The sequence below is a fragment of the Pristiophorus japonicus genome, chromosome 19, assembly GCF_044704955.1.
Source record: "Pristiophorus japonicus isolate sPriJap1 chromosome 19, sPriJap1.hap1, whole genome shotgun sequence".
NCBI classification, from domain to species: Eukaryota; Metazoa; Chordata; class Chondrichthyes; family Pristiophoridae; genus Pristiophorus; species Pristiophorus japonicus.
The window spans coordinates 48001690-48015026 of NC_091995.1; the positions used below are offsets into that span (position 1 = coordinate 48001690).

The 13337-nt window shown below is 48.4% G+C and overlaps 1 protein-coding gene across 1 annotated transcript; it reads left to right on the forward strand.

Annotated features, from left to right (window-relative positions):
* Nucleotides 1-323: 323 nt before the first annotated feature.
* On the forward strand, nt 324-3253 carry LOC139230210 (scavenger receptor cysteine-rich domain-containing group B protein-like). Its single transcript, XM_070862047.1, has 3 exons — nt 324-600; nt 1623-1937; nt 2934-3253. Exons 1-3 carry the CDS (start codon nt 324-326, stop codon nt 3251-3253), a joined length of 912 nt encoding a protein of 303 aa, XP_070718148.1.
* The last annotated feature ends 10084 nt before the right edge of the window (nt 3254-13337 follow it).

The following is a 13337-nucleotide window of genomic DNA, read 5'->3' on the forward strand; positions in this document are numbered from 1 at the left end:
TTTAATTGGATACCGTCCTTTATTTCTTTAGTTAGCCACGGATGGCTATCTTTTCTTTTACACCCTTTCCTCCTCACTGGAATATATTTTTCTTGAGAGTTATGAAATAACTCCGGCCTGTGCTGAGTTAGCTGATCATTCGAGGGGCTGGATGGCCTCCTCCTATTCCTATGTAACATGTTCGAGGGGCTGATTGTCCTCCTCCTGTTGTTTGAGGAGTGAGGGGAAACGAGTGGGGATTAAAATCACAGTAGCAGAAAGGCCCAAATTTTATGTTGTCCCTGAAAGGTCCTTTCCCGGTCAGACTGACAGACGGGAACAACATGTGCTCGGGGAGAGTGGAGATCTTTCACAAGTCCACCTGGGGGACCGTCTGCTCCGAGGGCTGGGACCTCAACGACGGGGACATCGTGTGCAAGCAGCTGAACTACTGGAAGGCCGAGTCGGTAACCGGGGTCTACCTCGGCCAAGGGAGCGGGGAGGTCCTGCTAAGTGGTGTCGGGTGTGACGGGACGGAGCGCTCCCTGGACCGATGCCTCTCCAACCCGCTCGGTGCCAACAGCAGTCCCTGTGGTCAGCACGCTGGGGTCATCTGCTCGGGTGAGTTAGAAGCTTTTATTACACTTGTAATAACGCAACCGGCTGTTCCACATCTCTCACACCAAGTCTTGTTCACCCGTCGCACCCTGAGCTCGCTGACCTACATTGGCCACCGGTCCAGCAACCCCTCAATTTAAAATGCTCATCCTCATGTTCAAATCCCCCCATGACAATCGCCTCTCCCTATCTCTGTAACTTCCTCCAGCCCTACAATTCTCATCCTGCTCTTCAAATCCCTCCATAGCCCTCGCACATTCCCTATCTCTGTAACCTCCTTGGGCTGTAAGATTCTTGTCTTCATCAGGACAGTGCTCCATCGGTACTGCCCCTCTGACAGTACAGCACTCCCTCAGTACTGCACCTCTGACAGTGCAGCGCTCCCTGAGTACTGCCCCTGCGACAGTGCAGCTCTCCCCCAGTACTGCCTCTCTCAACAGTGCAGCTCTCCCTCAGTACTGCCCCTCCGATAGTGCAGCACTCCCTCAGTACTGCACCTCCGACAGTGCAGCTCTTCCCCAGTATTGCCTCTCTCAACAGTGCAGCGCTCCCTCAGTACTGCCCCTCCGATAGTGCAGCGCTCCCTCAGTACTGCCGCTCCGATAGTGCAGTACTCCCTCAGTACTGCCCCTTCGACAGTGCAGCGCTCCCTCAGTATTGCACCTCCGATAGTGCAGCGCTCCCTCAGTACTGCCCCTCCGACAGTGCAGTGCTCCCTCAGTACTGCCCCTCCGACAGTGCAGCGCTCCTTCAGTACTGCCCCTCCGACAGTGCAGCACTCCCCCAGTACTGCCCCTCCGGCAGTGCAGCACTTCCACAGTACTGCCCCTCCAACAGCATAGCGCTCCCTCAGTAGTGGCACTGGGAGTGTCAGCCTGGATTTTGTGCTCAAGGCTCTGCAGTGGGGCTCGAGCCCACAACCTCCTGATCCAGAGGCGAGGCACCGACGTATGGCTGACTCCTAGGAGATGGTTGGAATTGGAGGCTGGAAGGTGATGAGCCTCTTTGTGTTGCTTGTGTTCCAGGAGGGGGGTTGGTGAGACTGGAAGATGGAGACGACATGTGTCGTGGGGGAGTGGAGATCCTTCACCAGTCTGTCTGGGGAATGGTTTGCAGTGATTACTGGGACCTGCACGACGCGCAGGTCGTGTGCCGGCAGCTCAACTGTGGGAGGGTGATTTCAGCCACCACCGGAACCTCCTTTGGGAAGACCAGCGGCCCAATCTGGTTAGATGACGTACTCTGCGACGGGACTGAGTCAAGCCTCGATCGATGTGTCGTGTCACCGTGGGGCGAACATAACTGTCGGCACAGCGACGATGCTGGAGTTCAGTGCTCAGGTAATAGTGCGCTAACCCGGTGAGAATAGGCACCGGCAGATCTCCCAGTTGGGCAGTATTTGGTGAGTGAGCGAGTCCTGGCCTGTGTGGAGTTAGCCGAACTCACCCAGTGTGGTACATATCCCACACACACAGCAGGAAAAGCCCAGGCTCCAGTCCCAGCCTGTGCTGCATGAGCTGATTCCAGCCAGTGTGGGTGGTAACAGGTCAACAATTGGGCCACACTACCTCCTGGGTTGGGGAGTGGGAAAAATCAGCCAGGGTTCTTGATCAGCCAGGCTCCTGATCACTGTCCAGTGACCTGTGTTGGAAAGTATGGAGGTGTGTGAGTGTATGTTTGTGTGTTACTGTTTGTGCTTGTCACAGCAAATGTGGTGTTGTTACTGTGTAGATGTGTGCATATGTGCTTGTGTGTCTGTCTGGGTGTACAGTTGTACTGGTGTGGGTGTGCAGATGTGCTTGTGTGTTTGTAAGTGGGTGTGCAGATGTGCACGTGTGTGCAGATTTGCACATGTGTATTGTGTGCAGAGGTGCTTGTCTGTGTGTGCAGATGTGCACGTGTGTGCGTTCAGGTAAGCACAAGATCAGACTCCCTACTTGGTCAAATAACAGAGAATGGGAACATTGAATATTCATGGACACATTATAGGAGGGGTATTCAGGCCCAGGAATGGGAGGGTAGCGTTCTGGACACATTATAGGAGGGGTATTCGGGCTCAGGAATGGGAGGGTAGAGTTCTGGTCACATTATAGGAGAGGTATTCGGGACCAGGAATGGGAGGGTAGAGTTCTGGTCACATTATAGGAGGGGTATTCTGGCCCAGGAATGGGAGGGTAGAGTTCTGGACACATTATAGGAGGGGTATTCGAACCCAGGAATGGGAGAGAAGTGTTCAGGACACCACATTATCGGAGCGGTATTCGGGGTGTGATGACTGCTGTCAGTACATTGGGGCACCAGCTCACAATTTAAGATTTGCTTTGGTCCTTTTCCAGGTCCGGTGCATCCCAGACTGCGAGGAGGTCCTGACTCGTGTTCGGGGAGAGTCGAGGTGTACAACAATTCCACCTGGGGCACGGTTTGTGATCATAACTGGGACATTCTGGATGCCTCGATTGTCTCCAGGCAGCTCAAGTATGGGGCTGCCGTATCCATGAGAACCGGCTTCGCCCCAGGGGTAGACCCCATCTGGCTGGATAATATGGGGTGTGTTGGGATGGAGGCGACCATCAATGAGTGCCCGACAGACCAGCGGAATATCAGCAACTGTACGCACAGCCAGGATGCTGGAGTTACTTGCTCAGGTCAGCAGTAATGGTGCGCAGCGCTAAAGTGTGTAGAACGTTCTGCCCCCCTCCCACAGCAAGAAAGGCCCAGGCTCCATACCCGGCCTGTGCAGAGTTAGTGGATCATACCCAGTGAGGTACCGAGTCTCCCCGACACAGAGCAGGAAAGGCCCAGGCTCTATACCCGGCCTGTGCTGAGTTAGTGGGTCACACCCGGTGAGGTACCGAGTCTCTCCCACACAGAGCAGGAAAGGCCCAGGCTCCGTCCCCGGCCTGTGCTGAGTTAATGGGTCACACGTGGTGAGGTACCGAGTCTCCCCCTCACACACAGAGCAGGAAAGACCCAGGCTCCATACCCGGCCTGTGCTCAGTTAGTGTGTCACACCTGGTGAGGTACTGAGCCCCACACACACACAGAGCAAGAAAGGCCCAGGCTCCATCCCTGGGTTGGACAGAGGAAGCGGATTCAGCTTAATGGCCAATTCCTGTGTAGCAGTCCAGAATCTGAATGGCCTCTTCCTCGAGGGGCTAGAGGGCCTCCTGTTCCTATGTAGCAGTTTCAAGGGGCTGAATGGTCTCCTATTCCTTCGAGGAGGATGGGGAAACGAGTGGGGATTAAAACCACAGGAGGAGAAAAGTCCAAATCATGGGGTCAAGTTTAGAAACATAGAAACCTAGAAACATAGAAAATAGGTGCAGGAGCAAGCCATTCAGCCCTTCTAGCCTGCACCGCCATTCAATGAGTTCATGGCTGAACATGAAACTTCAGTACCCCCTTCCTGCTTTCTCGCCATACCCCTTGATCCCCCGAATAGTAAGGACTTCATCTAACTCTCTTTTGAATATATTTAGTGAATTGGCCCCAACCACTTTCTGTGGCAGAGAATTCTACAGGTTCACCACTCTCTGGATGAAGAAGTCTCTCCTCATCTCGGTCCTAAATGGCTTACCCCTTATCCTCAGATGGTGACCCCTGGTTCTGGACTTCCCCAACATTGGGAACATTCTTCCTGCATCTAACCTGTCTAAACCCGTCAGAATTTTAAACGTTTCTATGAGGTCTCCTCTCATTCTTCTGAACTCCAGTGAATACAAGCCCAGTTGATCCAGTCTTTCTTGATAGGTCAGTCCCACCATCCCGGGAATCAGTCTGGTGAATCTTCGCTGCACTCCCTCAATAGCAAGAATGTCCTTCCTCAAGTTAGGAGACCAAAATTGTACACAATACTCCAGGTGTGGCCTCACCAAGGCCCTGTACAACTGTAGCAACACCTCCTGCCCCTGTACTCAAATCCCCTCGCTATGAAGGCCAACATGCCATTTGCTTTCTTAACCGCCTGCTGTACCTGCATGCCAACCTTCAATGACTGATGTACCATGACGCCCAGGTCTCTTTGCACCTCCCCTTTTCCTAATCTGTCACCATTCAGATAATAGTCTGTCTCTCTGTTTTTACCACCAAAGTGGATAACCTCACATTTATCCACATTATACTTCATCTGCCATGCATTTGCCCACTCACCTAACCTATCCAAGCCACTCTGCAGCCTCATGGCATCCTCCTCGCAGCTCACACTGCCACCCAACTTAGTGTCATCCGCAAATTTGGAGATACTACATTTAATCCCCTCGTCTAAATCATTAATGTACAGTGTAAACAGCTGGGGCCCCAGCACAGAACCTTGCGGTACCCCACTAGTCACTGCCTGCCATTCTGAAAAGTCCCCATTTACTCCTACTCTTTGCTTCCTGTCTGACAACCAGTTCTCAATCCCTGTCAGCACACTACCCCCAATCCCATGTGCTTTAACTTTGCACATTAATCTCTTGTGTGGGACCTTGTCGAAAGCCTTCTGAAAGTCCAACTATACCACATCAACTGGTTCTCCTTTGTCCACTTTACTGGAAACATCCTCAAAAAATTCCAGAAGATTTGTCAAGCATGATTTCCCCTTCACAAATCCATGCTGACTTGGACCTATCATGTCACCATTTCCCAAATGCGCTGCTATGACATCCTTAATAATTGATTCCATCATTTTACCCACTACCGATGTCAGGCTGACCGGTCTATAATTCCCTGTTTTCTCTCTCCCTCCTTTTTTAAAAAGTGGGGTTACTTTGGCTACCCTCCACTCGATAGGAACTGATCCAGAGTCAATGGAATGTTGGAAAATGACTGCCAATGCATCCGCTATTTCCAAGGCCACCTCCTTAAGTACTCTGGGATGCAGTCCATCAGGCCCTGGGGATTTATCGGCCTTCAATCCCATCAATTTCCCCAACACAATTTCCCGACTAATAAAGATTTCCCTCAGTTCCTCCTCCCTACTAGACCCTCTGACCCCTTTTATATCCGGAAGGTTATTTGTGTCCTTCTTAGTGAATACTGAACCAAAGTACTTGTTCAATTGGTCTGCCATTTCTTTGTTCCCCGTTATGACTTCCCCTGATTCTGACTGCAGGGGACCTACGTTTGTCTTTATTAACCTTTTTCTCTTTACATACCTATAGAAACTTTTGCAATCCGCCTTAATGTTCCCTGCAAGCTTCTTCTCCAACTCCATTTTCCCTGCCCTAATCAAACCCTTTGTCCTCCTCTGCTGAGTTCTAAATTTCTCCCAGTCCCCAGGTTCGCTGCTATTTCTGGCCAATTTGTATGCCACTTCCTTGGCTTTAATACTATCCCTGATTTCCCTCGATAGCCACGGTTGAGCCACCTTCCCTTTTTTATTTTTACGCCAGACAGAAATGTACAATTGTTGTAATTCATCCATGTGGTCTCTAAATGTCTGACATTGCCCATCCACAGTCAACCCCCTAAGTATCATTCGCCAATCTATCCTAGCCAATTCACGCCTCATACCTTCAAAGTTACCCTTCTTTAAGTTCTGGACCATGGTCTCTGAATTAACTGTATCATTCTCCATCCTAATGCAGAATTCCACCATATTATGGTCACTCTTCCCCAAGGGGCCTCGCACAATGAGATTGCTAATTAGTCCTCTCTCATTGCACAACACCCAGTCTAAGATGGCCTCCCTACTAGTTGGTTCCTCGACATATTGGTCAAGAAAACCATCCCTTATGCACTCCAGGAAATCCTCCTCCACCGTATTGCTTCCAGTTTGGCTAGCCCAATCTATGTGCATATTAAAGTCACCCATTATAACTGCTGCACCTTTATTGCATGCACCCCTAATTTCCTGTTTGATGCCCTCCCCAACAACACTACTACTGTTTGGAGGTCTGTACACAACTCCCACTAATGTTTTTTGCCCTTTGGTGTTCTGCAGCTCTACCCATATAGATTCCACATCATCCAAGCTAATGTCTTTCCTAACTATTGCATTAATCTCCTCTTTAACCAACAATGCTACCCCACCTCCTTTTCCTTTTATTCTATCCTTCCTGAAAGTTGAATACCCCTGGATGTTGAGTTCCCAGCCCTGACCATCCTGAAGCCACGTCTCCGTAATCCCAATCACATCATATTTGCTAACATCTATTTGCACAGTTAATTCATCCACCTTATTGCGGATACTCCTTGCATTAATACACAAAGCCTTCAGGCTTGTTTTTTTAACACCCTTTGTCCTTTTAGAATTTTGCTGTACAGTGGCCCTTTTTGTTCTTTGCCTTGGGTTTCTCTACCCTCCACTTTTCCTCATCTCATTTCTGTCTTTTGCTTTTGCCTCCTTTTTGTCTCCCTCTGTCTCCCTGCATTGGTTCCCATCCCCCTGCCATATTAGTTTAACTCCTCCCCAACAGCACTAGCAAACACTCCCCTGAGGACATTGGTTCCGGTCCTGCCCAGGTGCAGACCGTCCGGTTTGTACTGGTCCCACCTCCCCCAGAACCGGTTCCAATGCCCCAGGAATTTGAATCCCTCCCTGCTGCACCACTGCTCAAGCCACGTATTCATCTGCGCTATCCTGCGATTCCTATTCTGACTAGCACGTGGCACGTCTGATTTCTGCGCTCAAAACTGCGCCGAAAACTTACCTCGGTATTTTCCACTCCCTCAGGTCGATCCAGGCCCTCGGCACAGCGCAGCACGAGCTGTGGGGGACGGTGCCGGGACCTCTGGACAGGCGCGCTACAGTGGGCACACATGTGCAGTAACTCCAGGCGCCCGAAACTGTGTGGGAGGGGCCCGAAGCACGCAGCCCCTAGCCCTGGCCGAATGGGGCGGCAATGATCAGGCTGCACCTCCCTCGTCAGCTCCTGCTCTGGCTCCAGCTTCCTGCCCTGTTCAACTGACGCTCTCTCTGACTCTCTCAAACCCCGCCGCCAGCTCCCGCTCCGCTGCCCGCTCCCCTCCCTCCCCAACTCCCGCTCCGCTGCCCGCTCCCCCCCCATCCCCAACTCCCGCTCCGCTGCCCGCTCCGCCCCCCCAGCTCCCGCTCCGCTCCCCCCCCAGCTCCCGGTCCCCCGGCCACCTACCTTTAACTCCGGTCCGCTCCCTCTTCCTTCGGCGGGGCCCGCCCGCCTGGCATCTTGCTGGGGGCTGACCCCGCCCGAAGTCTTGGGCCCGGCTTCTTCACATCGCCGGGCCCGTTCAGCCTCCTCCCTCTCCTCTTCCCCTCCCTCCCTCTCCTCCCCCCCTCCCTCCCTCCCTCCCTCTCCTCTCTCCCTCCCCTCTCTCCCCTCTCTCCCCTCTCTCCCCTCCCCTCCCCTCCCCTCCATCCCTCTCCTCCCTCCCCCTCCTCCCCCTCCCTCCCTCCCTCTCCTCTCTCCTCTCTCCCTCTCCTTTCCCCCTCCCTCCCTGTTAGCGTTAGTGTTTTCTTAGAAGAATCACTCAACACTCAGGGTCGGTTCCAATGCTGAAGCAGCTTTTATTACGCTCAGCGGGAAGGAAAAACTCAGGACCGTATCCAGGTTTCTCTTCACAGAACAAAGGATTACATGCACCTTTATATGTTTCACAACAGTTACAAAACAGTTTACTACAGCTACACAGCCCATCACGGCTGGACACAAGCCAATCACAATGATTATAGATTACATATAGGTTATTTTAACCCAATAGAATTCCCCTTATGTCTCAGGAACCATGTGTTCGTCTTTTGTCAGCTTGGGCTGATTGATATAGGTTCTCTCACTAGTTCTTTCTTCTTGGAGAAATAATTGGTTTCTAACCTTGTTTACAGCAAATGGTTTCCCTCTTATCTTTCTTCCTGAAATAATTGGTTTTATGGCCTTGTTCACAGGAGATGGTTTCCTTCTTATCTCTGTCTTCCCAGGCATTCCTACAGTGGGCCTCACAGGGTTATTGCTCGGTCAGTGAACGTTCAACAGTTCACAGCTTGACTACCTGATTTCCCATCATGCCTGGGCAGCCATTTTATGTGTGGCCACTTAAGCTTATGTGAGTTCTAAATATCCAGCAGGTGCCTAATGCCTAAGTCTATATATATTTCTACTCTCTACAACAATTCCCCCCTTTCGGTAAAGGGACTAGTCCTAGTCCCCTTTTAACCGACCGTACTGCCTTTATCTGATATTTGTGCACTGCCCGGTACTCCTTGCCTCAACGTGCTGGCCAGTCACGCGGTTTCAGGAGTCCCGGTTGCTTAGATCAAATTAACAAAGGCTAGCTCCTCCCGTCCCCTTATCAAACAGGCTTGTTTAATATCCAGGGAACGGTGATTGGTCCGTTTCCGCCGTTTGTGGCGCCTGCATACCTGGCAGGCCATCACGCCCCATGTTATTGCTAAGATTAATTGTATTCCGACCAGTGTCTGTGAAATAATTCGAATCCATGGGTGGATGTTCACATTTATTCCCCAGTCCCAGACCTTTCTCCACCAACTCTGACTTTGTAAGTCTACCTCGGTATCTTCTTTGATTTTAGTTTGTAGCTGGTGATAGAGTTTTACAGATTGACCCACTCTGAGCCTCAACTCCCGTAATACTTCGGTTAGATGTGGGATAGGGACCTGCTCTGGCTCGTCATAATCCTGCAAATGATCATGGAGCTGATCAGTTACTTCAATAACTTCGGACTTCCGGCGCCTAACCTGGGTGATATGCGCTTGCCCGATCGCGACAGGTCGTAGTGGTGTAAAGCAAAAGTTTGGCTGCGGTATAGGGCACTGCAGGTCATTATACTGGTATGAACGCTCAGTAGTAGAGACGCAGTATCTTCCCCCCCTCCGTAGCCTGCCCTCGCGAAGTGCATGTGTGCGGGCACTATTTCTAGTACACACCCGTTGGTTCGGTTAAACCCGCACTCGTCTAGTTCCCCTCGGCCCACCGGGTGAGGGCATACTGTGATTTCCCCCCTTTGCTTGCAATCTGCTAGGGAAATCCCAGTAAGTATGTTGTTTCGACGAACGGCAGAGGTGGTGGTTAGGTAGTAGCGTATGGAGACATTTTCCCGTATTACTCCGATATTCTCTAGTTGGTATAAGGGGAACGGCCCTGAGTCCGGCGTTGCTATGGGGATCAATAGGACTATCCCTATCCCGGTAGTCCTACCCATCTGGCAATCTGGAATTGCGGGGTATACTCGGGTCAGTCCCTTCAGAGTCCAATTATCCAGTGTCCCCCTTTGGTTCGCCAACTGAGCCAAATGTGAACTGTCTATCCAATCGGGTACTTCCCCGCGTTGGATCTGGTCGAGGTTGTGGCGGATCTGTCCCACCATCCACAGACCATAAGCATGACAGAGTTGCCCCTGTCTTTGCTTTATTGTATCTTCTTGTTCTCTATCAATGAGGTGATTGATGGTTTTAGCGTGAGCTTCCAGGACTGAGATGCCATCCAACTGGATTTCGGCACCCTCCTTTCCTAGGTTGGCCTGGTCTTCCTGGTTTTGCTCCACCCTCTCCAATAACCCCTTCATCACCCCTTTAAGCTGTTCTACCCTCTCATTTAGCCCTTGTATGTCTATCGAGTTCACTACGGAGGTTCCTGTATTGAAAACGGTAGCAACATCATTTACTATTTCCCTCTTCACCCTGGGTGCTAACCCCTGTCCCCGGAACTTACTGGCACCCATGGCATCGGCAGCCTGCTGCATTACGACTTTACTTAATACATTGTACATCTTCCTTGACTGTTCGGTACAATATTCCGGCATCTGGATGCCTGAAATATTGATCAGAACAGGCACAATTTCATGTTTAACATTATCATACAATAATTCCCCTTCGTTGTACATTGCAATCCCATTTTCTGGTCCCTTAGTAGTTATGGGACAAGGCAGTTTTTCGGGCAATGTAGTGATTCTTATGGGGCGCGGTGTCGGAGGGGCTGAGAAACATACATACAATGATATTGCAGCCGCCCCCGCCTCCTCGTAATACCCACACAGCCCCATTCCCTTCTTGCGGATGACTGATTGCTGGGATTGTCCCGGAGGCGCGCAAATTATGCCGAAAGTACATTCATCAGGCCCTTTGACATCCCTCCGTTTAATGCATCTGCTCCTTATACCCGTGGAGCACTGTACACATACTCTTATTCTTATTAGGATTCTTATTAGGATTCACTTGTAACCATGCATTAAAATAAGTCCTGTCCTTGCTCCAGTCCTTGGCTGCTGGGATGCACATTCCGTCCGTTAAATTAAACAAGACTCCATAGTTCATATAGTTGTTTATTTCCAGCGTGCTCTGCTGTCCGCCGGTGTTGCCCAGGGTACGTGCATGTCGCAGAGCTATCCATATTACGAGTAGCGCCTTTCGTATTCCCATTCCGGTAAGTATTATCTGTAATTTTAAACAGACGGCCTGGTCGTCACCAGGGGTTAAGTTTTTTTGCTCTACGAGTGTCCCTGTCACCCTGCAAAATCAGAAGCACAAGGTTATAATCGAACCATTTCGAGCTGAATCTGTAGGGCGTGCGCCTGTGTCTTTACCCACTTAAATATTACCCAAACTCCTATGACCAAGGCCAAAGCTATTCCTCCAAACATCGCTGTCTGCTTTACCGTTAGGTTGGGTTTGTGGACTACACCTACCCACCGTGGGGTACATTGGCTCTATTGCCAGAGGTGATGGTGCTATGGCTGCGCACTGCACTATCCGTCTAGACCCGTTATCTCTTCCAGCCTGTTTATCTTAGCTTTTAACTCTTCAATTTGTTTTATTGAGTATCTATTTCTTTATTGTATCAGACAAGTATTATTACATAAGCTAGTTCTGTTTTTATTTTTGTTTCCTCTGTTAGGTGAGTCTTTTTTTTTCTATTGAGAAATCCAAATTAATAATGTTCAGTATAAAACGGCTGTCAATGGAAAGGGTTAACTCCTTTCCAGGTTTGTAAGAAGACCTGATGTCATTACGTGACTTCACGTAATCATCTGAAAAAAAAGTCTTTGTGCCTTCAAAACTGGCTTCGAAATTAGGAATCCGTTAAAAACAGCATTAATCATTAGAGTAAACTCCAATGTTTTCTTAACTTCTAATTCAAGTACTTGCCAAAGAATTTTTTTTTTTTTTAATTGTTTTAAAACAAGACCACACATACAATAGCAATTTTGTTTACTGAAATTCAATTCTGTTTTTTTTTATTTCTCTCTTTCTCCTCGTTATCTTCAAAACCCTCCTGCTTGTTTAGACTGTTCGGGACATTTTGGAAATCTTTTCAAACTGCATTGAAACTTTTTCATAATTGAAAATTCGAATCCATGTAGAGTGTTTTTTTTTACTTATTCCAATTTTTTTTTTTCCTCTTCTAATTAAACCAATATCTTTTTCACAGCAAACATCAACTAGTATTTAGTAAGTTATGTCTTTTTCCATTTAGTCTGTTACATCTTTTTTTTTTCTTTCTTCAAATTAGGTTTTGTATTTTACACGGAGGGTTCGTAACTCCATAAAGTTGTTAATTTAAAATCATTTGTTTACTTTCAAAGTGGCGTCTTTATCTTTTTCTTTTTCTCCATAACTGGAATGAAGTCCATCTTTGAGAGTTTGAGTGCTTTTTCGTTATCTCAAAATGCTCCAGTTTCAAAGTCGTTACTAAAGCTTGCTGTTTTTTTTTAACATTTTCCAAAAGTTCCTTTTACACCTTCGCTGATAGCTCGCCACTTGCCCAGGAGTTTGACCTGATCAGATTTAATTTAATCTTTCTCTTTTTTTTTAAATCCACCTCAGTATTTCCTGTGCCTTCTCTGAATATCTCAAAATCCCAATTCAAACGTTGTAATTTCAATCTTTATTTAAAACTTTTTTTTTAGAAGCTCTTTTTTTTTAAAGCATTCTTTATCTCATTCCGAGACTAAATTTATGTCTTTCAACCCAATCAATCATTGCATGTTTTCTTTCGGCAAGTAAGTGAGCATGTCAAATAAATATTTTGCTCAACAAACCTATTCTTTATTTGTTTATTTTCCTAGCTCCGTAACTTATCATCCGAATAAATCCACACCTGCGTTTCTAACTTAAATGTCTTAAAACTTCCCACATACAGGACAACATTACAAAGGGTTTAAAAAAGACTTTCACTCTGTTTCTAAAATAAACAGACACTTGCATTCCTCTTCCAACCAGGCTTTCGGAACATGAAAACATAAAAAAATTTATTCTGCAGTCAAAAATCACACAGACACTTCTCACTCAACGATCAGACATTTACAACAGTCTCTCTTCTTGTTTTGGCCGGCTCTATTTTTGGATCCATGACCTTTCAGGGAATTCGTAGTTTTATCTAAATAATTCCTCACATAACTAATTCCTGAGGATTCCACCCTGCTTTAATCATTTTTTCAATTAGCTTCTTTTGTTTTTCCGCCAGGTGGCGGGTAAGCGACCCTTCTGGTCCCCACTCGAGTTTACTTGTTTTCATGGCCATTCCTGGGTAGGACTACTACCGTTAGGAATCTACTCTCAGAGGTCCGCTTTCTTTCTAGCGTGACTTGTAGTAAACTGTCTCTTGGCTACTGTCAGGTCACAAGTTCTGCTGTTGCACAAACTTATACAATTCTTAAAAACGCGTTTAAGCAATTCCCGCAGTGCTCTACGTATCCTTAACGACTACCTACCACCGCTCAGCCTGTTGGTCCGACCCTGTTCACAGGTTTGGATTCCGTTAGCCGCTGTACACCGCTTGGTTCTACCCCGGGGTATTTCAAATTACACTACTGGGTCCGGAAGATGTCTC

What these genes read in the sequence shown, in the direction of transcription:
- LOC139230210 (XM_070862047.1), top strand. Translation starts at nt 324, where the DNA reads ATGTGCTCGGGGAGAGTGGAGATCTTTCACAAGTCCACCTGGGGGACC. An exon ending in CGCTGGGGTCATCTGCTCGG is followed by an intron (nt 601 to 1,622) that starts GTGAGTTAGAAG and finishes CTTGTGTTCCAG; the next exon opens with GAGGGGGGTTGGTGAGACTG. An exon ending in TGCTGGAGTTCAGTGCTCAG is followed by an intron (nt 1,938 to 2,933) that starts GTAATAGTGCGC and finishes GTCCTTTTCCAG; the next exon opens with GTCCGGTGCATCCCAGACTG.